The sequence below is a fragment of the Frieseomelitta varia genome, unplaced genomic scaffold (genome assembly GCF_011392965.1).
Source record: "Frieseomelitta varia isolate USP_RPSP 00005682 unplaced genomic scaffold, Fvar_1.2 scaffold_262, whole genome shotgun sequence".
Lineage (NCBI taxonomy): Eukaryota > Metazoa > Arthropoda > Insecta > Hymenoptera > Apidae > Frieseomelitta > Frieseomelitta varia.
The window spans coordinates 60802-88787 of NW_025109993.1; the positions used below are offsets into that span (position 1 = coordinate 60802).

Genomic DNA, 27986 nt, shown 5'->3' on the forward strand with positions numbered 1-27986 from the left:
ACGAATATCTTTTGTGTACTTACATTCTTCAATGACGTGATTTTCTTTTTCTTTTCTTTTTCTTTTTTTTTTTAGCATCGTCATTAGGAACTTGACTCTGAATTCTGTCGGCTAGAATCACATCTGACATTCTCGAAATCTGTTATTTATTAAATGCATACTTAGAGTACAAATTATACTTAAATATTGTTGTTATTAATTATTAATATTATATTTAATTATATTTAAAATACAAAACATGTTAAATGACAAGAAACTTTTTCAACTAAACTCAACTTGATGTATCTTACGAATATCTTTTGTGTAATTTATTTCAACATCGGAGCATGCAAATAGAGGGGAAACACGTCGACGAAAACGGCCACTCGTATTTGTATTTAGCTAATTCTGGAGTGATCAGGAATGAATCAGAAAGTGATTCCTATCTGTTCGACAATTTTTCATCGAGCGTGCGGACACACATTTTCTGCACGTGCATTGTGATTCTTTCGCGGCCAGAAGAAAGAGAATGGCGAACGAGCAACGCTCCTGGAATCCCTTTAAACACCCGAGTGCACGAGTGGAGCAATGGGTATGGTAATAATAGATTATAAACAATAGACGCAGAGTTATTTCAGAACTGTTACAGCGAATTTCGAGTCGCCGAGCTCTGGTGGTTTCGTTACAATACGCGCGACAGACACGCTCGTTGAATGCGAAGCTTTGCCCATCGTCTCGACCGGCGTTTCGTCGTTCTCGTTCGAAAAACGAGAGCTGCTGTTTTAATCAACGATCTACCGTGGAGCTGTTAAAGATCCGTTTGCACATCCGATCTGACATTTTTGATGACGATTGCACGAAACTCGATAATAGATCGGAGAGAGAAACCGTTAAAACCTGTCATTTATACGGATCCCGGCGTGTCTCCGACAGTTGCTGAATTATTTCAACGGCAATTAATCCCGGACTTTTTATTCCGTTTCATTTTACTGTTTCTTTTTTAAAAATATAAAGTAAAATACAAAGTTAAAAAATCGCGAATTTTCGTGGCACTGTTCGTTTCGTTGAAATTTCGCATCTCCGCGAGGTTCTTTTCATTTTCTACATTTCTCTGCGAAATTCTCTGTCTTTCTGGCGAAATCGATGAAAAGTCACTGTCAATATTATCATAATTTATCCTCTGCCCGTTATCGTTAATCTGCGTTCGTTCGCGTTGTACCTGCTACATCCATATCATTTAACCCTTTCATTCCGAAATTAGTTAACAGCCATAATTGTAACGTGCAATATTCCTGCCTGCGTATATTGCGTTTATGCATTATCTTTTAATAACATTCTCCGCTTGGATATGCGAGATATTTCATTCGAATGTAATAGGATGAATATTTCGTATCGTGACTCTACGAACGATAATCACACGAGAGTCAAATGAATTTTTGAACGCGCGTCTTTCTTACTTGTTGGCATTGTTTGTACCGTTCATCTTACTTTGAAATTTTTTACTCTATAAAATCTGACATCACGTTTCTGCTGACGTACGTTATCGTTCAGAAGTTTGGAGATTTCTAAAGCATGATTACAACACTCAAGTTATACAGGATGTTCTCAAAAATTCTGGCGCACGAATACTTTTTATTTGAGTGTATATCAAAAAGTGTTAAATGTCGAAATTAAATTTTCCCGGAAAACGGAAAAAAAATTTTATTCTACGCCTCTTTTTATTTATCATTACATGTAGAATAAATTTCTGCGGATCAAATTTAAAAAATATGAATAAAATATTTTATAAAAATATATTAATATTAATAAATATTTATACAAATAAAATATTTTATAAACAAAGTATTTTCTCGAAACTGAAGCCTTAAATAAAGAAAAGTCATTCTTCATTTTTGACTTATTTTTCCATATAGAATCACCTTTCTGATTGTATAATGATTTCGAAAATCTACATCTATGAAACTGAACCTCAAATTTGTATATTACATGTTGACATCACAATATGAAACACCGATTCAAACTGTTTCTTTCATTCCTCACTTTGTAAATGATACATTGTTATTTGTCTTTACATCAGCTTTCACACACTATAAGAAAAAAAAAGAAATATAGCATTCCATTTTTAAAAAAAATCCAAGATCACCTTCAGCTCTCAAAGGACAGTGCGACTGAATTCGACATTAATTCCAAATATCCTCTGGTTTGAATATACAAATATTCGTACAGAGGCGCGAGCACGTTCAAGAAAGTTAGTGTCAATGAAATCGCAATGACGCCTAATGTCAGGCCAATGGGCTGACAGCAAATAGAATATAAATATTGAAGAAAACCATAAACATCAAATGAACAATTTCGACCAAACGAATTAACGAAAATTAAAGATTCATTTGGCTTGAAGGACTAACCATCAACAATCAATAGCGTTGAATCTTTTTCAGTGAAAATGTTTAAGTATATAAGGTGTTAGTACAAATTTTGCATATAAATTTTCATATTCATACTATATATAGGNACGGGTGCTAAATTTTTCAATTTAGTTTCAACCTAGTTTCTCGTAAATTATTTATAATACGTATTATTATTATATGCGTATTACACTTATAATACGTATTTGATAAAGGACATTATTACAAATTTTTACATTTGTGTCCTGTTCTGGAAAAACGTATTGTTATTTTGGCCGTGACTGAAGAAAAAATTTTTATGTGCCACAGTGCTGTGTACAAAAGACAATAAATTACTGAACAGTAAATTCCGAACACCCTGTATGTATAATACGATACATCGTTATTATTATTCGAATGTAAAAATTTATCGGTGGTCCAAGCTTTCCGACGATAACGTACAACCTGATATCTAGAGCCTCTTTTATTCTCTACCCTCTACCAACGATTAATTCACCTCTCTCTCTTATCAACTCTTATCAACTCTTATCATTTAATCTAGATCAATGCTTATTCAAAAACATGCTCATGCAACCTCGGTCATCATCTTTCGTTATCATATAATCATGCATCAAGGCATGCCTCTTATATAAGTGAGAATTCATAGATACGCTAAAGAACAATCTGATATTCAACGACTCCCGACTCGATCGTCGAGATCCCGCTATTACTTACGACGCATAACACATCTTAAACATTGTGCACTCAATTGTCGTCCAATGCAGCTTGCATCATATTATCATCCCACGAACAAACAGTCTCAGGTGTGTTGTGCAATTGTGAGAAGAAACGTTTTTTTTGTGCGACATACGTTCGTGCGTTTATATACTATGATATTGCTTCTCGTTATTCTCTGTGACGAACTGGCGATTGGTCGTGAAACGCAGAGATTCATCTGCGTTTGTAGAATATGTTCTGTTTCTTTTTCTTTTTTTTTTTTTTGTTCTTTCGTTAAGAAGCACCGGAAATTCTCGGTCGAACGGTGGAAAAAGTTACGAACGACGTTCATCGTCATTGTAGATTCAATTATATAGTGATTACGCGTGTAATAGAAATGCGGTTAACTCCAGTGGTTAAAGTGTGATCGCGTAACGATTATTAATGTGGACTATTAAGTGTGTTTGACGCTGGAAATTTACAACGTGGCAAACTTTATGAATTTTTACTATGATAATTGCCGTTTTATCAAAATTTGGTAAAATATTCCGGAAGAGAGATACGTTTTAGACGAAAAATTTAAATTTAAAAAGTCAAAGAGAAAGAGTTAAGGAATTAAAGTAAAAATTTCAGGTTAGGAAATTTGTGAGATGTAAAAAAAAAAAAAGAAAAGAAATTCTTCGAATCAATTCCTCAGAGAAAAATTTGTTACGTGGAAGGTGCTTCAGATTAATTTCTTAGAAGGAATTTCTGAACGTACAACAATGATCGTTACGAGTAATTTTAGGGAAGATCCGGTCTAAGGCTAAAGCTAATTGTCACACGGTTTCGGTGTGTCCAGGCATCGCCAGTGTTTCGCTCCGGAAGTTAGCCAATTACGGCGTTTAAGCGTCGAAGCTTAAATCTAAAAAGCCAAGAAGCCATTTGTCGTTGCAGTGGAATATCAAAATTCATTTAGGTGCTCAAATACACGGCAGGACGATACTTTATGAAAAATTCACAGGGTGAATTACCCTAACGTGATCACCGCCAACTATCCTGTTTTCGATTAAAGGGTCGATTAAAATAGGTTTTCCTTAAAATTCTCTAATTGCTTATTCACGTGTCCGAGATCATTATCCTTTTTTTATTTCATAAAACTTCCTTTCTGCTTGTCATTTACTATTTTCCAAGATGGACGTGAAAGAACTTTAGGTTCATACATGGAAAAAAAATTGTGGATAATTCCAAAAAAAAATCGTCGCAAATAAACAATTATTATTATTCAAAAATAATTTAAAAATTAATTTAATGTATTCAATATAATAATAATTATATAATATAATATAATAATATTATAATAAACATAATAATTAAGTTGTTTTATATTTAAAATTTTATATTTAAAAGAAAAATTTAATTCAATTTAAAAGAAAACCACTTCGATCGAGCCATCGATAACGATGTAATTGAAGCTGCACTGCAGATGAAACAATTGTCTATCGTGGTTCTGTGATTCTTCTGAACTGTACGCTGAAAAATCTGGATTTAAATTAATATAAAAATTCGCAGTCAAGCGATCAAGTTGGACCATTCAAATTCACTTCTAGATTCAACAATCACGACTGGCACCGACTTTCTCTTCCATCTCGTTTCGAAGCTTAATAAGTTTCGATCGCGTGCCAAAAATCAACGATATCAACAGTCCAGGCGGAAAAGCGAAAATCACCGTGGCGAAACTTGTATATTCTAACTGGTGGATGTCGCAAGAATGCATTTATTGCCGGCTATTCATTGGCGCGTGAATGGGAAGATTAAGCTTCCCGCGTGCGCTTGTTCAAGTTGCTCGTCTTGGTGGGCACGCACCACCACGGAAGAATATTCACCGGGGGTTTCTCGCGGAGAGAGTTGCGTGAAGAAGGAATACTCGAGCTGGAAACTGCGAAAAATATCAGCGAGAAATCTGACGTGAGGTAGCTTGGAAATTCCTCGAGAGCCTCACAGCCCGTGCACAAAGGGAACACGCCGCGTTTAAAAAAAAATTTCCACCGCTATTTGTCAAACTTCTTTACGTTCATCTTTCGTTCGCGATTCTTCCTTTCTTCCTCTTCTTTTTTCTTTTTTTTTTTTTTTTTCTTTTTTCGTGACTCAACTTCATTCCTCGTGATCATTGTCACGAGTGTTTTTCTAGACAGATCGTGACAATTTTTATCGTTCACAGAAAATTCGAGGAATTTCGAATTTTCGTTTGAATTCATTTCTTGATGAAATTTGCGCAGTTGTACAGTCAGTGAAATTATCTGGACGCAGTCAAACCTCGAAGGAGAAAATTGTACATAAAATAAGAATGTTTATTCTCTGATTTATTTTATTATCTATTTTAATTATTCAATGTCAATGTATGGCGCAATTATGAATATCTTCGTCACGTTTCACGTGTTAAAAATCTATATACTGTGTCAATCTTCACAGGAAGTCGTTACGTAGAAACATAAAAAGATTTTGAGCATTTAAATGAATTCTTGTCTTCGAACGACGCAATGAAACGTCAAATTAGTCCAGAAGAGAAGTTAATGCAACACCTATTATTTCTCCACGAGATTGAAAATAATTGAATGACGTACTCTATCGTGATGATCAATCAAGCAATAAATTTCGCACATACGTCTCATTTTGTACTGAATTATACGTACACAGTGTCCAGATAATTTCTTTTAATTGTACGAATTTCTTTTATACGAAACAAGTCGACAGAAATAGAAAAATTTTTCGTTGTGCAAGACAAACGAGATATCTCGATAGAAATTAAAAAAAAAAAAAAAAAAAAAAAATAAAAGATCTGAAAAGAGTTGAAAAATTTTCTACAGTCTCGTCGTGTGTCGGTTTTAGCGGACTTTTTCTTCTTTTCAGGCGTAAACCATAAGATATCAGACGGTTAGGGCCAGAGTGATTTGTCATTCAGCGTATTCGCAAAGGGGCAAAGATACTCGGCGTGTTTACGGCCGTATATATGCGCATACATTTGGCGCAAGACTTTAACCGGGACTCTTGATCATGAGGATGAAAATGAAAATGATAATTTGTCGTATACGAATCAGCAAGTCAAATAGCAGCGAGAGTTAGGTGGGTTCGCGCCTTCGGCCGCGTCTCGTCCAGGAAAGAATGATGATTTCCGTCGGTACAAGCGATAACTGGAAAAATTATGCATGCGCTTTTGAAACACATTTCATCATTGTCTTTTTTCTCGTCTCTTTCATCTCGTATCAATTTTCATTCTCGTTTCGCGGAAAAAAAAAACGTTTTTCACACGATAAGTTGAAAAAAAGGAAAAGAAAGAAATGTGTCGCTCCGTTTAAGAAAATAGAAGTAGCTTTAAAATATCAAAAATAGTATTTGAGTGTTCATTTGTAGTGAATAATATTTAAATGATATTTAATATATAATATTTAAATAATATATAATATATAATATTTAAATAATATGTAATATACATTATTTAATATAATATATAATATTATAATATAATATAAAATATAATATAATATAATATAATATAAAAAAATATAAATAATAATATAATATAATATATAATATTTAAATAATATATAATATATAATGTATATTATTTAAATAATATTTAATAATATTTAAATATTCAATGTACATTCAATATTCTGTTTAAAACACTAGAAGCGTTACTTCAAAACATTAAAATATCAAAATATCAAAATATTAAAAATAGTACTTAAATATTCGGTCATTGAGTAGCAATCTACATTTAATTAAACTTTTCTCTACCTCTCTATCGTTTCAAAATTATAGTCCGTTCCACTCGCGTTGATTGAGATTTAAATAATTTTGAATCGAGAAACTCAAGTCACTCGTGATCTGCACAAAGAATCTGTAACTTGATTACTGATTAGTTGTCATCATGTTGAATTGTATGTAAAGCATGAAACTCAAGCCAGTCGTATATGAATTACTGTAGTGATTCTCTCTATTCTTGGAATTATCTCGACATTCACAAGACTCTGGTTCAACCCTCTCGTACGTTTCAACTACATCTTCGAATCGTACGATCCACTGAATCCTCATTCGAATCTTTTTTATACGTCAATTCAAATAATAAACGTGAATATCATTTACAATTATTTTAAATAACCCCTGCCTCACAATACGAATCACGGTTTCGATTTTCTGAAAGATGAAACAAATCACAATCGAGATGAATTCTGAGTTTCAATACCTCAAGTTGGAAATTAACTACAATTTCTGCAACAAAAAGAAGAAAACGTTCCGAGTGAATGTGATTGTAAATTGCAATTAAAGAAGACCGCCCCGATTTGAGAAGAAGAGGCGCTAAAAATGAAAAGTCTCTCGTGTCACTTTCAGAATTAATCCGTTTTCAGGACTAATCATCTTCGTTGCGACAGGAATTCGTGAGGGATAAATTAAGAAAGGAGTCGTACAAGAAAAAGCTCGTGTCTCACTCGAGGGAATTTTCTATTTTTCACGAATACTTCTTTCCCATTTGAAAGGGTGTAAACGAGGGTGACTCGGGAACAGCGCGAGGAAGAAGGCGAAATCGCAAAAAATGCCCCATTGGCAAGAAAGAATCATTCGTTCGGCGAGTTATAAAAGTTTAAGGCTCCGAGGCTTAATTAAAGTCTACGGGGCAACTTTCGACGAAAATCTCTTCGAAAAGAAATATTCTCCTCGCCGGCAGTAAGAAATCCGTTCAACAAGTGGGATCGTAAAAGTGTCAAATATATTTCCGCGAGTTTCACTTATGAAATTATCACTTTTGTTTGCGCGAGATAATCGAGCGACAAAATATCGATTCGTAGAAGAGAGTTGACTTTCGTGCTGACTGTTAACTGGACGTTGACCTGGATGTTATTAATTGATAAAATTTTGCGATTTAAAATTTTTTTAAAACTTTACGTTTACGGTTGGATAATTCGTTCAAATGTATTTTTTCACTGCGTATCAGTCTGGTGCGTATAAAATGTTTTTAAGCTGGACTAATAATAGAAAAAGAATTTTAACATAAAATACTTTTAATATATAAATTATTTTATAATAACATATAAATTATTAATAATAATTTTATTATATTATTATATAATGTATAAATTATTTTTAATATATAAACAATATAAATTGTTTTTGCTTTAATTTATTCTTTTCAACAATCCGCTAGTTTTATTGTTCTATATTTGTAAGAGCATTGTGGAGGTCTATGAAATTTTTTATTTTTGAGAATGCAGTTAAAGAAATAGAGTCTCAGTGAAAAATTTGTTTTGTGTATGAAATCATCTGAAAGTACTCTATTTTTGATTTTTTTCTTTTCATATTTCTTACAAATGTATAAAAATCTGCAATCTATTTAGAAGAATTGTCAATTCTAGGATTTAAAAATTTCTAAAATGAAATTGTCACAGGTCGTTTTCTAATAATTTGTAATTCCAAAAAATTGCACGAGGCTTCTAACCCGTAGAAAAATAAATTTCAGCAACTTTTATAGCAAATAAGAAACTTAAACGAATACTCTAGTTACTCGTGATGACCGATAATCAAATTTTGACGTTGTCACACTGAATATATATACACGTAGCCTGTAACAAGTTTCCTGTTTTATATAATGCGATGATTAACTGGCAGCAAGATAAAATTAAACAGACGACGCTGCCTCGTCAAATGAACATTTCATACGCACTCGGTTTACGCAATCCGTAATCGGTTTTCAAACTTTAAATATCCTATTTCATTTCCACGATGAAAAAAAAAAAATAAACACGTAATTTGAGACGTATTCTCTATCGTGAAATTATAATAATAAATTAATAATCGTTTGCTTCGTTGAAAAAGCAATCACGTTCATTATGTGTTTGCGCGAAACGCGTCCGGGACATTTAGTTGTGAAAACGGCGCGTAATAAAATATGTCACGCGAGCAATATTATCGGAAGCATGGAAGAAAAGGACTGGATGAAACAGGAATACAATTTGATTTTTAACAAGCACGACGCGCATCGAAATATGCACATATACGTACGCACATGTATGAAATATACACATACGTATGAAATATATCGTCTTGATTCTTTCCCGACAGAAATAGATAGAACTAACTTCGTTCTCAATTAAACGAGAATTTGAGTAGCACACAAGTAACTCGCGCTATCTGTCTGATTTATCGCGAATAGTATCTCAACTAAACTACGCAAATAATTGTTTAATAATTTCATCTGTTCGACTGCGTAAATATTTGAATTACGTATATTGCCAATTCGAGCAATGTTGATCCGTTTCTTGCCAAACACCGCGTATTTATTGTTTATCCCGTTTACGTTCGCGCCAAATATTTGATTTTCTATCTTCGTTAATCGCACACTAAATACTATGGCCTAGCATTCTCTCTCCTATATTTCCTTCTCTTTTTTCCCTTTCGATATTATTATATGGGCGCACGGTTTTTTATTTATTTTTTTTAAACCTCGTAAACTTCTGTCAAATGTTCATCTCTCTACGTGTTGCAGCGCAAGCTTAAGAGAAGGATTACTTTTGTACAACACAACGATACCATTGAAAAAAAAAGCGCTCGAGTTACGTTGGCAATTTGACTTTACTAGTTGCTAACTTTCTGCTGACGTTATCCATCTAATTCCATCAATTAACTATGAGTTCCGATTTCTGTGTAATCTACTGTTCAAGCTACCGCTATTTCTTGAAGATGTCTTTCAGACTGTCTCAACGACGACGGCATTCTTCGAACAAATGCTGGCCCAACGTTTAATCTCAATGCTGACAGAAGCATGTCAAAGAAACTCTAATGAAACAGTCTAAGAATAAGCACATGCTAACCTCGGTGTCGATACCTAACAGCGATCAGAGGGCCAATTCACATCGATTCCTCGCGATTAAGTCTCCAACGTAAAATACGAGGTGTAAAAAGTTCGTGGAATATATTACTTTCTTCTATGAATGATGTTTGTGGTTAGAGTTTCAAAGCCACGTTGAAAGCGAATCGTTTGTACGATACTAACGAGTTAATATTAAAAATTTCTAGCGAACTTCTAACATGATATTAACATCATATTTCTCGAGATAAATAGATCAGAAATCATTGATGTGATGAATAATGTAGCGTGCAAAGAGAATACTATGAAAAAGATGATTTTTTTATTGTAAATGACGATGCACGAAAGGGTTGTCTTTGCACGTCTATCAATAATATTGGTTATTGCTTCAAGGATGATAATCTCGGTATAATCTCGGTAGTTGATCTGACTGAAAGTATTCGGACATTTGGGAAATTTTTGATGAATATTGGTCAAGTTTAGAACAAATATATTTCGCAGACATCGCAAATAAAAAAATGTGGGATTGTATTTAATGTTCATTATACATTCAAGATGGTTATTCATGTTATGTTACGAAGTTTTTACTAAGCGTACGTTTGCAATATTTCCTATATGAATTGCAATCGCGAAATTATCCAGAAATTATAAAATAACCAACGTTCGAATACTTTCGTGAGCAACCATGGACAAAAAATTGAAATAAACAATTGACGCAACAAATTTTCCACGAACTTTTTACCAGTGCCTCGCGAAGACGATTTCTACAGAGTGTTTCAGAACGATTGGAAGTAGCTGTCGCAAGTCTGGTCGGAAAGTGAAAGTTAAAACGGAATTTACGGACTCGAGCAACCTTGGGAACGTTATCGAAACAATGCTGAACTCGCTCGAGCTACATTGTGAAAAACGAACGAAATTCCGGGTAATTAGCCCCGAAGCACACGCGAGGAAGCCTCTTAGAATGGCAAGGGACGATATCCTCTCGGTTAATACCGCCGGATAATGATCCTCGACCTCGAGCAACACTCGTAAACTCTGATACACCCCGTGAACTCTGATACAACACCGTCTATACGTGTTTAGGTATTACCTCACGCTATAATATATGTAATATCGACTTTAACCAGCCTGTCTGTACAGAGTGTCAAGAAATTATATGTCACGACCTTCGTGGTAGGCGTGATTCTATTCTCGACGCCTTCGGATCGGTGAAGATCCTGTCGACCGCAGCGTTGACCTTGATCGGATTTTTTAAGGTCAAATTTTTCTATGGTCTCCTTTGAGGTGACATATAATTAAATATAATATTTAATGTAATACAATATGTATATAAATATAATAATAGAAATATACATAAATATAAATATAAATATATATAAATATAAATATAATATATATAAATATATACAAATATAAATATAATTATAAATATAATATAAAATATATAAATAAATATAAATAAATATAAATATAAATATAATATAATATAATATATATTATATTTATATAAATAATATAATATATAATATAATATATATTACATATTATATATAATATAATATATATTATATTTATATAAATAAATATAATATAATATAACATATATTATATTAACATAAATAAATATAATATAATATAACATATATTATATTAATATAAATAAATATAATATAATAATAATAATAATAATATATAATATAAAGCTGATATATAATTTCTTGACACCCTGTACGTTTATCGCGAAACACTCTGTAAAGCGCAAGAACCGAGGAGGAAACACGGTCGAAGGGAAAAGGCCGAACGCTCTAAACTACGCCTGGAACACGCGGTCTGGTGTCATAGTCGTCATCGTGCGTGTACACAGCGGAGGAGAGACAATGTGCACGATGCGAACTTCTCGCCAAGCTATTCTGCAAGCTATTCTTTCTCCCTTTCGTTTCGAGACTTTTCTCCTCCCTTCGTTTCCCCTTTCGTTTCGCGCCAGTGTACGTGTTCTCTAGCTGTTTCCCCCTGTTTTCTTTATCTTTCTTTATTTTCACGTGTCTCATTATCAAAAGAGGGGGAGGGGGACGGGAGAACCACCTTCCCGGTAAGAGAGAAGCCGTAAGGAATGAGAACGATGGCGAAGGAAGGAAGGAAGAGGAAGAAAGTCTATGCTCGAGAAGTTTGAATCACGCGGGCTGGGTTCGTGTGCAGCGGTTCTGTGCGTACACGTGTACGTATATTAGGGATCGACGTTGAACGTGCACTGAAATACACGTGTGCACGACGCGTATCAAGGGGTTAACGATCCGTGTTCTCCGATTATGGGATAACTTGTTTGCTTCAGTCGTGCACTGATATTTTAGTAAATAGCACGAAAATTGTGACTTGTGAGAAATAAAAGGGGAAATTATTTTTACAAATTATGAAAGTAAATTGGTACACGCAAATAAAGACACGCATATTAATAACGTGTATTAAGAAATATCGTACATGTAATATTGTAACGTGTATAAAGAAACTTTATAAATATTTTTGTAACTTATTTCTGAGATTTCTCCTGACTCTCAGTTTTAGTTCTTTTGTTTGTTGTTTCCCCCCATCTTTCGCTCGACTAAAATCACTTCAAATCACGTACTGCAACTTAATCTGACAATTAACATTTCCAATATATTTTTTAGCTCCGAGGATTCTTGACTCAACGAAAGATATTTCTAGTTTTCTACACGTCAAACAGGCTGCACAGAAAAGCATGAATATGTTTCTCCGCTATATCAGTATAAATACATCTGACTCGCGTGAGTCTGAGGCTCATAGGAAATGCCATCTTAATTTAGATCGAGATTTCCTCTGGCAGTTGTAAGGAACACGACACTTTATATTCGACGAGTATACACCTGCTCGAGAGTTCCAGGATATTTCTACTTTTAATATACATTTGTAGCTAGGTAATAAAATTTTTAGTTCCACCTGCCACCATTTCGTGATACGACCAGTTGGTTGTATCACGATACTTTGCACACGCCTTTCTTCCGTCATTAAATATTTTCAGTTTTGAAACAATCACGATATCTGTCTCGAGCAAGCGGCTGTATACTCAAACACACGCGGACACGCGATTTTCTGATTTTGCGATTTTTGTACATTGGATATTGAATTTTGATTTTAAATGAATTATTAATATTAATAATAAAAATAAAATATAATTACGGTTAAATTATTAATTAAATTAATATTAAATATAATATAATATATATAATATATAAATAAAATTAATAAAAAATTCTATATAATCTACTGAAAATTAAATAGGGGAATTAAAAATAATAATGATAAATTAAAGTGGCAGCAACAGGTTAAGTTTATATTATAAGTTAATAATTATTAAATTTTATTAAAGTAAAAATAACTACTATATTGAATTTATTAATTGTAGGTGAAATTTAAATTAATATTAATGATATAAATTTTTAAATTAAAATGTAATGAAATTAAATAATAAACTAGGATTAGATACCCCGTCATATTAATTTACGAGCAAATTTTTAAATTAAAATGTAATAAAATTAAATAATAAACTAGGATTAGATACCCTATCATATTAATTTAAGAGTAAAATTTTAAATTAAAATGTAATGAAATTAAATAATAAATTAGGATTAGATACCCCGTCATATTAATTTAAGAGCAAATTTTTAAATTAAAATGTAATGAAATTAAATAATAAACTAGGATTAGATACCCCCGTCATATTAATTTACGAGCAAATTTTTAAACTAAAATGTAATAAAATTAAATAATAAACTAGGATTAGATACCCCGTCATGTTAATTTACGAGTAAATTTTTACAACTAAACGTTGAATCATTATTAATCGGCGAAACAAACGTAAACGAGCGGGATCGTACATCGAATATTACACGGATCGAAAGTGTACACGTGTGCGCGCACGTGTATTTACACGCACGTGAAATACGAACCTCTAATATACATATATGTACACACGCCGGCTGATGGGTGTGAAAATGGATGTCGTACAGAGAGAGAGAGAGAGAGAGAGAGAGAGAGAGAGAGAGAGAGAGATGCTTTGGTATGATATGGTGGCGGCTGCTGGCGGTGGTTTTCTTTTTCATAGCTGGCAGTGGTGCAGTTAAATGCAGTGCTGTGAGGTGCAGGCACACGCGCATATAAGTAGTGCAGTAGTAGTAATAGTAGTAATAGTAGTAGTGGTGGTGGTAGTAGTAGTAGTAGTAGCAGTAGTAGTAGCAGTAGTAGTAGTAGTAGTAGTAGGTTAGTAGTAGTAGTAGGTAGTAGTAGTAGTAGATAAGGTCCATTACAGGCGGACACAGGTTAATGGTAAAATAGTTACCCGGGCCTTGGCGCCGCCAGAGTGATCTCCGCTCGCGGAGGAGGAAGGACTCACCCGGTATCCACCGAGGTTGCTCACCACGCAGGTGAAGGTTGCGTCTCGACCCTGCGAGATCGTTAAGTTCTCCAACGGGTATACGAAGTCTGGCTCGAGCCCCGTCACTGCAACAAAATCGATTCATTTCCCTTTTAAAACTTGATCGTTGTTCCAATCGGACGGACCTGCACGCGTGTTCACTTGAATTAATTGTTCACTTTCTGAATTAATCGAATGAACATACATATTCGTTGTAATAGCCGATTCGTTTTTCTTTTGAGAGGAATTTAATCGCAATTATTTCGATTCATCGAACACACGTGCATGTTCGTTGCGACAATGTATGTATTCTTTTCTTCTTTTTTCTTCTCAATCGTCGTTTCAATTAATAATAACGGCTACATTGTCTTGTTTTCCTTTTTATCAACGATTTAATTTATTTAAACGAGTCAAGGTGTATCTCGTTCTAGATTTTTGTGTATAATTGCTGTTCGTTGTTATTATCGTGACGCGTTTAAATCAGACAGACGGATGCATTCGTTGTTGCACCGCAGTTATTTGTCGCGTTAACAGTCGTTTAGCGCAATCGCCGGACAAACTGATTCTCATATTTTTGGCTAGTTCATTACAGGTGGTTTTCAACAAATTCGATACGTCACCGCACCAGTGAGAAAAACACGCGAGACTGCGGGAGAAAAGATTTTATAATACATAATTTATACGGAGTGAAGGTTACACGACGTAACGACAGACGTGTGAAAATTATTTTTAATATTCATCGTGCAAAAAATGTTTCGACGTTAACGATAACGAAAAATAGAAAATGCCGTGGAAATTGAAATATGTCAGGGAGAAAGGGGGGGGGGGGGGGGGGGGGGAGAGGGGAGCAGGGAAGCCCTGAAATAGCTCGAAAATCTCCAAAATAAAACGTATGGATGTTTGACAAAAGAGCGACGTATATAAAAAGCGCGATCCGAGAATTGCGAAACGGATTGCCCTCTTTCGCAAACCACTGAAAAAAGCATATTTTAATATCTTAAATTGATTTTCTGTCGATATCATCGTTTAATTCTTCTTTTGAATACATCGCAACAATCAATAGACACGAATATCAATTTAGGCGGATTCGTTAATTTAGAAACACGCCGAAACGTACAAAAACCGTCCGTGCCTCCCGGTTTGATTGAAATTTTAAAAATGGATTCTTTGCGGATTAAAGGAATGCTTAATAGAAGGATTTTTGACGACTCGAAAGTCGCGTGATACTGTAGTATATTCCTGTGGCAGTTAATTAACGATATGTTTTCTACGTAAATCAATATTTTCTTGTGTATTGCACGCTAATTCTCGTGTTAATTGTATCTCTTTAAATCATTCGATTGTTGTTTGATAAAAAGGAAAAGAAAAAGGATAAACTGATACGTGGCAGTATTTTAAAAAATAGTAAAGCAATGTAAAATATCACACAGTGGCACAAAATAATATTATTATAAATAACATTATTATTATAGTATGTTAGTAATATCAGTAATTTTGCAAAGTGAAAATATTTATGTTAAACAAGAGCAACGAATAGTTACCATTGTCGATAAAAGAAAATGTTTAACAAGGAAAGTTATATACCAATAGCAGTCTTAAACTTCTACATCGATGCTTGCAACGTTGTTTATTGAAAATAAATGAAACGTTGAAGAAGTTTCTTAACTTTGAGTTATCCTTCCAAACATTATTTTCACCTAAATAAACCTATCTTCAAAAGTTTCACCTAAATCGAAGCACTGACATTTTTTTTTTTCATCTATGTCTAAAGATTACGTTATTATAACATTATTACGTTATATATAAAATATTATTTTGCAGAAATATTCAATTTCGATTAAATTGCCGAAACGTTCCCCACTTTCTTTGTTTATTGTACAAGGAAAAATTCTCTACAGACGACAGTACATTATTTCATGGATTTGATAATAATTAACCACGGTGAAAAATGACGGTGAACATAAACGGAGGCTCGAAGAAGAGTTTAATTTCCAGAGACATCAGGTTTCTTGAGGGAATGTTATCTGCAAAGCAAGCAACGTCGAAAAGTTTTACTGGCGCACACTTCGGATGCTTTATCTTTGCTGGTACAGAGCAGCATGGAAAATTCTGCTCCTCCAGATTTTCGTTTTATCTTCTCCTTTTAAAGAGAATCTTACTATCTCTAAGGAAATGCCTTTTCTTTCTTTCTTTCTTTTTTTTTTTAATTAAATTTGGTAATGATTTCACCATAACAAATTTTTCATGATACGAGGTGTTCTTGGATTCGTAACTGAGCAATTGAATAAAATTTGCACTGGCCAAGAGGGGTACAGGTTATACGAAATCGTTTTTGTTTGTGACAAATTATTCGTAATTTTATATATTATAATATGTATATCTAACTGAAAGTTTTATTCCTTTTTCACGATTCATTTCATTTTATATTAATTACTTTTCAATTCATTTCATTCATAATTCATTTTAAACTAATTACTTTTCAACGTGTAAAATTTTTCAACTTTCTTCAAGATCGTAGATTATATGAAATCGAAGGTCCTGTTATTTTTACATTGAACTCGTTGTTATTAATAATATATAACAATCATCCATAGAAATGGTGCGAGAAAGAAACAAGGAACTCGTTATATAGGGTTGGCCAAAAAGGGTTTCTTCCCCTACGATTTTTTTAAATAATCAAAATATAAGAAAAAAATTAACACTTAATAATTAAATTTAAATAAATTAAGTTCAAACATGATTTTTCCATTATTTCTTTCAAATGTAAAATAAAAGAATATAATAAAAAGAATTTCGCCTCACACGAGCTGTTGAAACAAAAGTATTTTATCACTAATGTGTTATCGTAAACATGATTAAAGGTTTCACTTTCTTTGAGAAAAGAGGCCTCATTTTGTCGTTGCGTGCGATACGCGTAATTGAAATTCGTGAAACGTTATACAAAGTTACGGAGGAACGGGGAACTGAAAATTTCGAGGAAAGTGTAAGGGATTAAAAGGGTAAATTCGCAGGAGGAAACGTCCAGTGTAAAAAGGCAGAGATAACATTACTCCAACTCGTAGAGAAGTGAGATAACCACTCGCATAACTAATGTTCAGGGTTATGGATTAAAGTACTCACCGCGATGATCGTTATTCTCCGCTTTTTTTTTTTTTTCTTCTCCCCTGCTATGGGGATACGAATAATACTTTATGAAAATCTCGGTGTCGTTGATGTATTTCATTCCACGAAAAGTGAAAGGGACATTGAAAATTGAACGAAGAACGAAGGAAATTATTATCGAAATAATCTCTGGCATTCGCTGTACTATAAGTTTATCAGCGAAATTGGTTTTTAGACAGATAATGAAAGAAATCGTTAATCATTCCTCAAACGTATAGTAACAATATAGAATGTGATAAATATTTTTGTGAATTGTACTCAGATATGAAAATCTGTTTACAATTGTATTTCTGAGGAGTAAAAAATATTTAGTATCACGTTAATGATATTAAAATGTTATTTAGTTATATTTATCAAGAATGAAGGAGTCAAGGGGGAATCTCTAAAAATTTATGCATTTATATTATTTATTGACAAATTTGTACTATTATTGTCTACACATTTCTACATTTATCTTTATCATAAAAATAACAGCGTTGCCTTCTACAAGTATCGAAGCATTTAATTATTAGCTTATTACGTGATATGGATATTACAATTCCGCGAGGTTAATAAACCGGATAATAAGAGAAAATTGTAATGAAAGATCAAATGGGCGGGCGTTTTCCAGCAGTATTAAATTATCACATTTTCCAGCGGATATGTACACATATATATCGGCCGGTGAAAGTAGAACAAACAATTTACCTTTCGTTTGTTCGTCGAGCAACAGCTTTTCAAAATTATTGACTCGAAAAATGTGGTTCCCAATCAATAGACAACCCGCCTATACACCCGGGTAATTGTTAATCCAGCAGACTGTACGCAACACCAACGCTTTTCAATAATGTATTCACGAGCTATAAATTTGATAACAAGAAACAAAGTATCGGGTAACGATAAAGTTACACGTGCTTTTAATTCAATATTCAATCGCTGTTCCCTTCCCCTCTCTTCCACCCGCCATTAAATGCAACATCGCGCGAAAGTTGGACATAATAAAATTTTATTACGCGGATTTTTCTGCGCTTTTAAATTCAAATTTTCAGCGTGATTAAAAAGCGAAGGGAAATTAGTTTATTTAGTAATTAAAGAAATGGATCTCAGGGTATTGTTAAATCTAAAATCAGAATAATGAAAATTTAAGGAAATTTTAAAGAAACATCTGTCTAGTGATTAAAGAAAATGGAAGGTTGAAAGCAGTTTGTTTCATTTACTATATATTATAATAAATATTCTAGTATCTTGCATATTACACGTAACGAAACGTGAATTTTCGTAACTTTTAATCTCCCACGAACGCATGACAATCTGCAGTCTACCAACAGCTTTTATTTTCAAACAGGAGAAAATAATAAATTTTACAAACGCGTGTTATCGAAACACTTTTGTTACCCGCGTTGGAAATCTAAAATAATTCCGAATGTTGGTTTACTTTTATGCGTGTGTGCGTTCGTCCCTCGTTTCGGCAAGTTAATGGTCAAACTCTTTGGTTTTGACGTGCGCGGAGTATATCTTTTGATTACACAATAATAAATGTATGCGCATATTCATGCAGAAATTTCGTGAAATTGACTATTTTCCGTCGCGCGCGATAAGACATCGCATTTAATTTCGTGCGAAAATGAATCGGTAAATCGGTGAAAACGAAATATCGAAGGGGCATCGGATTTTTAAATAATGTAGCGAACATTCAATCGCAAGATACCATGAAATCGAATGAAAATTTACATTTTTCGTATTCGTGAAACTTTTCATATTCATTTTATTTGTCTTGCAGATTTTTGTGCGTTTTTATCTTTTACCTCTCTTTAGCTATCATTATAGAAATGTAAAAATGACTAGATGAATTTCTGTTGCTACTTCAGTTACTATTTATACGCGTAGAAGTATAAAACGCAGTCTAATCGTGACACGAGACAGAACAGCGTAGAATGAAATCCCACTTGTCCTTTTTCAAAAAAATATGTTCCATATTTACGTGTTCTTTTGCATCCTACAATTTAACGACTGCAGTATAACTGACTGTACAAAGGTAGCATGATCAATTGATTTTTAAATGAAATCTAGAATGAAAGGATTAATGAAATACACACTGTCTCATACAAAAATTATGAACTTAAAATTTTAATAAAAATGTCGAAATTTTTTTATGGGACGATGATAAGACCCTCTAGGATTTAATATTAAACTAATTTAATATTAAAATTATATAATAATAATATTAAAATAAAATTAAAAATTAAAAGAATATAATAATAATCCTTATTATGTAATAATTATATAATAATAATATTAACATAAAATTCAATATCAAAATAATGTCAATCTGTATAATATCAAAGATGTCGAAATTTTTTTATGGGACGATGATAAGACCCTCTAGGATTTAATATTAAAATAATTTAATATTAAAATTGTATAATAATAATATTAAAATAAAACTAAACATTAAAATAATATAATAATAAACCTTATTATATAATAATTATATAATAATAATATTAACATAAAATTCAATATCAAAATAATGTCAATCTGTATAATATCAAAGATGTCGAAATTTTTTTATGAGATATTGATAGAATTTAGAAGACCCTCTAGAATTTAATACTAAAATAATTTAATATTAAAATTGTATAATAACAATATTAAAATAAAACTAAACATTAATAATATAATAAAATATAATATAATAAAATAATAATATAATAAAATAAAACTAAACATTAAAATAATATAATAATAATTATTATATAATAATTATATAATAATAATATTAACATAAAATTCAATATCAAAATAATGTAAATTTGTATAATATTAAAAATGACGAAATTTTTTTATGGGATAATGATAGAATTTAGAAGATCCTCTAGAATTTAATACTAAAATAATTTAATATTAAAATTGTATAATAATAATATTAAAATAAAACTAAAAATTAAAATAATATAATAATAATTATATAATAATAATATTAACATAAAATTCAATATCAAAATAGTGTAATAATGTAATAATAATTATGGAGATAAAAATCCGCGATCTACTCACGATCATTTTCAATTTATTTCCAACTATTTCAGCGATACCGGTTGTCGCGATCGTTGTGAAAAAGGTTTATCGAGAGGTTCTTCGTAAATCGTGTGAAAAATTCGAGGGGATGGTACTTATTTCACCGATGCCGGTTGTCCCAATTGGTGTGCGAGACACGGCTGTAAAAAAGTGCATTGAGAGGTTCTCGGTAAATCGTATTACAATGAAAAATTAGGGGGTGTAGCCTCAGGGCGGTGTCTGCTGTAACGCAGTTGGAACGACAGTTATGCAATCGAACATATATCACCGGCGAACCGCCGCGAAATAAAGGCGCGCTCAATAAAACGCCGGCGTCTACTACGACTAGGGAAGAAACTGATTCGCCGTGTGAACTTTCTCGCCGATTCCCGAAGGAAAAACGCGAAACCTGCGGAATTCGAATTTACCGAGCGACGACTGCCTCGCCGCGATACCGTGTAACAAGGAATGGGAAACTGTCGTTGGTCTAAACGGTTAGGCATCATAGTTTTTATTCCTCAGATTTTCTACGAATAATAAACACGTTATGTCGAACGTTACGTCGGTTCAGAAAAAAATATTAACTAGTACGAGTATGTTTCTACGGTTTTTGCGCAAAATGTTTTATTTCTTTTTTTTTTTTGAAATTTAATGTGACGTATAAATCGAAGATGGACAGTTTTAACTTTTCGGAGAAAAGGTTTCGTGACACCCATTTTTCTCTTTTTTTTTTTTTTTTTTTTTTTTAATAGATCGAGAGAGATAAGAGGAAATATGTGTATATATATCTGAATCAAATGTCATTTGCATGAGCGAGGGTCAGCAGTTTATGACAGTTGGTCATGAAGGAACGTGACCATTAAAAAAACTCTTTCGAATCTCGAAAATCATTTCCAATATTTGTCGGCCGAATTGGAATTCGGTTACGTGCACGATAAAGAGAAACGGTGCTTGTTTAAACGAGCTGTAAAATATATCTCATCTTTGTTATCGCGCAATTGTGCGTCTTCGATTGCGATGTGAATTGCTCAAAGTGAACGAAAAAACTAGCAAATGAGAAATAAAATTTATCTTTGATGTTTTATGTTATCCACGATAGAACTAGCGATAATATATTATATATTAAGTTACAAATTAAATATATTACGTATTAAGTAACAAATTACATATGTCATATACTAAGTTACAAATTAAATATATTATATATTAAGTTATAAACTTCGAAGTTGACCGATCTCTAATCTTAAATTACTGAGATCTGCAATAACTCGAGAGTGACAATTAACCCTTCAACATTTTCCTTGTTATGGACGAGACATCTTTCATGTTGTTTATAAGATATACTTCATCAGACAATATCGTTCGTGATGCGCTGCAAATATTTTGTTTCCTGAAAACTCGATTGATTTGGACAAAAGGTCAATTCTAGATAAGATTCATATAAAATTTAGACAAGATTGATACAAAATTTTGGACGAAATAACAACTAAAAGCTAAAATATCGCCGTCTCGGTGCAACGAGTCTCAAATCCGCCGTGGCCGCGATCAAAACTCCAGTTCACTCTTAATTACTGCTCTCGAGAATCGGAGGCAAGGCCGTGAAAATCGTCTCTCGCAACGAACACGGTGCATAAACAGTACGTTCCTTGTCGAAAGTTTCTAATGAAAATTCCCATGAACCCGAAGACGGGGGTTTAGGGTGAAGTTTTTTGATCGGCTGGGAAGATGCGAGCCACGCCAGCAAATTCTCCGGCACACACAGCACGCGTCGACGATCGAAAGTTGTGAACTTCTCGAAAGGGAGTTTCGTCGAGGCAAGCGGACGACACCGAGCGAAAAATTTATTTCATCATTTATTTCATCGACGTGTTTTGGTCAACGGAACGAAAACCGCCGTCAGAGTTTCCCGAGGACCAATGGCCGCGGATGTGCGTATTAATATTTAGAATATCGCGCGCTCTGTTCGAAGGGATCGCCTTGAAATAATTCACGCTGGCCCCTGCGAATCGAAGTGGAGTCTAAAACATTTCCGTAAACTGTTAATATTGCAGCGGGAGAGGCGAGCTGTTTTGCTCGGCGATGTGTCGAAAATGTATAATGCACGTTTCGAATCGATGATCGGACGAGCGCCAGCGTTGCGGCGCTGTTCCCATGAAGACAGGAAGAATTTTTAGAGTTTCAGGGCGTCAATGTAATATTTATAAAGCTGGACGAGAAAATTGATTTCCCGTTTGAGTGTGACAGAGCGGTTCGCAGCGAGCGACGTGACGGCGTTGATCTTCGGTGAAATTTTCCCTGTTGATGAAATTTTCCACCTGGCTTGAGTGCAGTTCGTCTCAATTGGCAAGCAAGAGCAAACAACGAAATAATTAAAAAGTTCCAAAATCTAGTTCCCGGTGAAATTTTTACATTGGAATTCTGCCTTTGCGTTTGACCTCGAGTGACGGCGAGTTTGAAAGATTACTGGTTGTATGGAGTATGTCATTTTTTTGTTAGAATTTGTCTGAATTTGAGATTTTCTCGCCTGATGAAATTTCCGTGTGGATTCAAAGTGGTTCTCAGTTGGAGAATTACGAGCGAAAATGGAAGAAGAATTAATACTTCGGTTATCAATGTTATGTCATAGTGTTATTAGTGAAATTATAGCGAATTAATGAATGTTGCTCGCTTCTGGAAAATACATTGTAGATTCATTGTGTATTTTCGATTATTCTCTTCTTCAACTATTTGACGTTAAAACATTTGCTCTTAAACATCGAGTGACATACAAGTCAGAAGATCAACAGACAAGATCACAGACTGAATTTATCGTTGGATTTTATTTGTATATTTCTGGAAAATCTAAGACTAGACATTACATACAAAATGTCAAAGCCATTTAGAAGACGGATCAGATTTTTATTCCAAATTCCATGTCTCCAGTTAAAATTGCGGAGAAATTTGCTTATCATATTTTCCTCGTATGATTTTCATTTCCAGTTCTTCGCAGCTACTTCAAGCATAACTTCAAAAATAATATACACTAATAATATACTAATAATAATAACTTATAATAATAACATATAATAATAATATATACTAATAATAAACTAATAATATATAAAAATATAAAATAATAAAATATAAATCTCATTAACTCTTAAAATAATAAAATAATAATATACAAAATAATAATAAAATAATAAAATAATAATATACAAAAATATAAAATAATAAAATATAAATCGGTCTCATTAACCCTTGAAATAATAAAATAATAATAAAATAATAAAATAATAATATACAAAAATATAAAATAATAAAATATAAATCGGCCTCATTAACCCTTGAAATAATAAAATAATAATAATAATCGAGAGTCTCACCCTTTCGTCTAAACGATATACGTTGCATATCTACTATCGTCTATTTCATTTAATAAACGTCCCTGACTGGCGGATGAAATCCGACAGTAAGATACGTGTCGCAAGAGAACAATGTTTTCACGGTGTGGGCGAATGGAGAGGGGGATATCGAATCACGATTCGCATCGATTATCACGGATATCACGGCGGCGGATGGCGTGACGAACGCTACGTAGCGGACGAGAGGCGACAACAGAGCTGACTGAATTTTACGAGGATATTTACATGAGCGCAATATTTTATAGAGCACTTAATGCTGGGTCACGTTCCTGTCCCTCAGTGGCGAGGCGGCCACCTATGAATCAAAGTGCGCTTTAAAGATTTCTTCCTTATACAGTCCCGTGCCACGGATAAGGAACTCGCTCAGGCCCGTCTACCTCGCCTGGAATATCTTACACGCTGTCTTGTTCGCCGTTTTCTTACTTTTCTCTACCTCTCTTTCTCTCCTTTCTCCTTCTTTCTTTCTCTCTATCTAATTTTCTCTGATTTTTCGTCCTCCAATTTCGCTTCCTTTCTCTCTCTCTCTCTCTTCTTTCTCTTTGGTCTTTCTTTCTTTCTTCTCTCTCTCTCTCTCTCTCTCTCTCTCTCTCTCTGTGTTTCCTTCCTCTTTAATCTTCTCCAATTCTCCATCTTCTCCCCCCTTTTTCTCTTTGATTTTCTCTAAATTTTTCGTTCATTCTTCTCTCCTTCCCTTCCTCTTCGATCTTCTTCAGTTCTCTACTTTACTCCCAGTTTTTTTTTTGTTTCTCTCTGATTTTGTTTAATTTTTCGCCTATCTTTCCAACCCTTTTTCTCTCTGATTTTCCGTCCTTTCCACCTGTCCCTCTGCCTTCCTCCAATTTCTCATCATTTCTCTCTCCCTCTCTTCTTTCTCTTTGGTCTTTCTTTCTTTCTTTTCTCTCTCTCTCTCTGTGTTTCCTTCAATTGTTCCTTCCTGTCTAATCTTCTCCAATTCTCCATCTTCTCCCCCCTTTTCCCTTTGATTTTCTCTAAATTTTTTATTCATACTTCTCTCCTTCCCTTCCTCTTCGATCTTCTTCAGTTCTCTACTTTACTCCCAGTTTTTTTTTGTTTCTCTCTGATTTTGTTTAATTTTCCGCCTATATTTCCAACCCTTTTTCTCTCTGATTTTCTTCAGCTCTCCATTTTTCCCACTTTTCTTTCTCTCCATTTCTCTTTGATGTTCCTCAATTTTCCGTCTTCCCTTCCTCCTTTCTTTCTCTCTCTCTCTCTCTCTCTCTCTCTCTCTCTCTGTCTCTCTTCCCTTCTGTCTGCTTGCCTCCAATTTTCCATCTTTTTCACCTCGCAAGAGAAACCCGGTTCGCCGGGTGTCTCTTCTTTCAACGGGCAGATACTTGTCTGTCTGCTAGTAATGCGCGTGCTGAAGGAGAGTGGTTTCTTCGTTGAAGAAAACGGAGCGCCACTTGAAATTGGAAACGCGGAGAAATGCTAGGGTTGTTACGTTGTCGCGTGCGATTCCGCCCCGTGTTGATCCCTCCCTGCCTCCTCCCACACGCGTGTGTGGCTCGAGGGTGAAATGACGAGCGAGCGGTAGATCTTTTCGTGGAAATTTTTATTGCAGGTTTTCGAGCGTTTCTCGATGTATTTCGAGACGAGACGTTACTTTGGTTTATCTGGCTAACTTCCCTCTCTCTCCCCATCTCTCTCTCTCTCTCTCTCTTTCTCTCTCTCTTTCGTAATTTGGTAAATGACGAAGAATTTTTTTAACGAACTGCGCTTTAATTCTTTCTTCTAGCGTGTGAAGAATGCATAGAGAAATATATTGCATATATTAGTGCGTGGTTCGAGGGCACTTTACAAAAATATTAAAATAATAATATAATAATATAATATAATAAATAATATAATAATATAATATAATAAATAATATAATAATATAATATAATAAATAATAAATAATATAATATAATAAATAATATAATAATATAATAAAATAATAATATAAAATATTAAAATAATGTTAGGAATAACGATATTACGTGTTACTTTGATGTTTAGTTTATTCAGTTTTTATAGTACAATACTAATTTCCTCTTGATTCGAATAATCTTATTCCTTGCTGGATACTTTCTTACGTTTTCGTTATTGCATTAAAGACTTCTTTCGTCATATTAAAAAGTGTCTTACGGTATATAGAAATGTCGGCGCAAAGTTCAAGATCAAATTCTAAGATATCGAAAATCTTGGGTAATCCTGCTTTACTGTAAATTAAAATCTTCGTTTTAATCCTTGTTGTTTCGTCAAATGTTGTATCATTTAATTTTATTTCTTTACATTGTTATTTCTCTTATGGGAACACGAAGCATTTCTCTGAATTTTCTGACTCAAATCGATCGCCACGAAACTACTATTTACTATTTACTGTTCTAACTCCAATTATTTTATTTTATTTTTTTTTTTAACAATTTATTGCATAGAAATACTGTATTCAAACGTTTGCTCAATTTCTTGGAAAATAAAAAATATAAACACGTTGTTTCAGCAAATACGACGACAGTTGATCGTAGAATTTATTATCTAATAAAGGAACGTGAGTAATGTGAAAAGATTCATAATAAGACGGACGACTATAGGATTACAGTAATTAGCACTAACAATTACATAAGCTCAAACGAGACGTGGGCCATTAACTCTAATTGCAAGTATTTTCTCTCGGACGTTCTCTTATTCTCTTAATGCAATCGTGGCACCCGGGGGCTTGACGATTTCGTCTGACCGGCGTTTCTAGTATTAAATATAGTTTACGAAATAAACACGCGTAAATACATTTGTATCGCGTGATTTCGTTGAAATTAATTTCTCTACTCATACTTGAAATTAAATTTAACGTTACTTACGAAATGCTGTTTGCTTAATTAAATATTTCCTTCTGGCCGTTATACTACCAGAGTATACTAACATCTTCCGGAAAAATATTAACTGCAGAAAATTGGGAACACGGCGTTACTTACACTAACACATCACGTTCTTCAAGATACTTGTGTCTGAAGGGAGAAATTAAATTCATACTCTCTTCTAATGTATTATAAAAACCCTAATGTGTTCTATTATAATGTATTATGAAAATTTATAATATTAATATATTAATATAATATAATATAATATTAATACATTAATAATTTATAATATAATGTATTATAAACATTTTCTGAAAGATTTGGAAATTTACAAATATGTTGAGAAAACAATTTAAATTGTTTGTAAATCATTTAATAGCTTCGAGCTAATTCGTATTTAAAAAAAAAAGAGAGAGAGAGAGAAAGAAAAGGAAATCACACTCGTATGCTACAAAGTAGCAATTAATATCATGGATTCCCCAAGAAAGAACTTGTTGACTGTAATTTCTTTGCTCACAGCTTAAGCATTCACCGCTTAAAGATTAATTGCATCATAACTCACACTCGCGCGTGACAAAATTAACCCAAACGCAACTAACCCATTTACTTTCGAATCACCGTATAATTATAAAAGACCCAGAAATTCATTAAGAAACGACCCGGTTAACCCGGTCGCGTTCAAATGACGACGCGATGACATCCGGATTAAAATAGTTGCGCGATGTCAATTAAAAATTCGCGGCTGGGTAAGTTGCACGCGCGATAAGGCAAACGCGTTGAGAAATCGATAGCAGTTGGCCCGAGGATCGATTGACGGAGAGAGAGAGAGAGAGAGAGAGAAAGGCGAAATATACACGCGGATATTAAGCGCCCGTCGGCGTAAATATCGGCGCGCGGCTGAAACCGGCGCGCTTTAATTTCACGCGGCGGAACCTTGGCGGCGAATGCAATTACTCTTGCAATCAATTTAGATAACTCGCAGTAGAACCGGCACGTAATTGTTTAACGCGATTATCCGGCTTAGCCGGGACAATGTGTAAGCTGGAACAACGGTCAAGGAGGAACGCGCGACGCGTCGCGAAAGGCGCCCCCCCCCCCCTCCCCTTTTTTTTTACCGGAAAATCCGGTTTCGTTTGTAAGAAATGAGGCGAAATGACTCCGTCACGTTTCAGAAAAATA

The 27986-nt window shown here is 33.7% G+C and overlaps 1 protein-coding gene across 4 annotated transcripts in view; it reads right to left on the reverse strand.

Moving 5' to 3' along the window:
- LOC122528817 (lachesin-like) overlaps window positions 1-27986 on the reverse strand; it is a 97602-nt gene that overhangs the window by 56085 nt on the left and 13531 nt on the right. For 2 of the 4 annotated variants that reach the window (XM_043654342.1, XM_043654340.1), the window contains exon 2: window positions 14273-14433. In XM_043654342.1, coding sequence (XP_043510277.1) covers window positions 14273-14433 — 161 coding nt within the window. The remainder of the gene's footprint in view (window positions 1-14272; window positions 14434-27986) is intronic. The other 2 variants (XM_043654341.1, XM_043654343.1) reach the window with 1 other exon arrangement.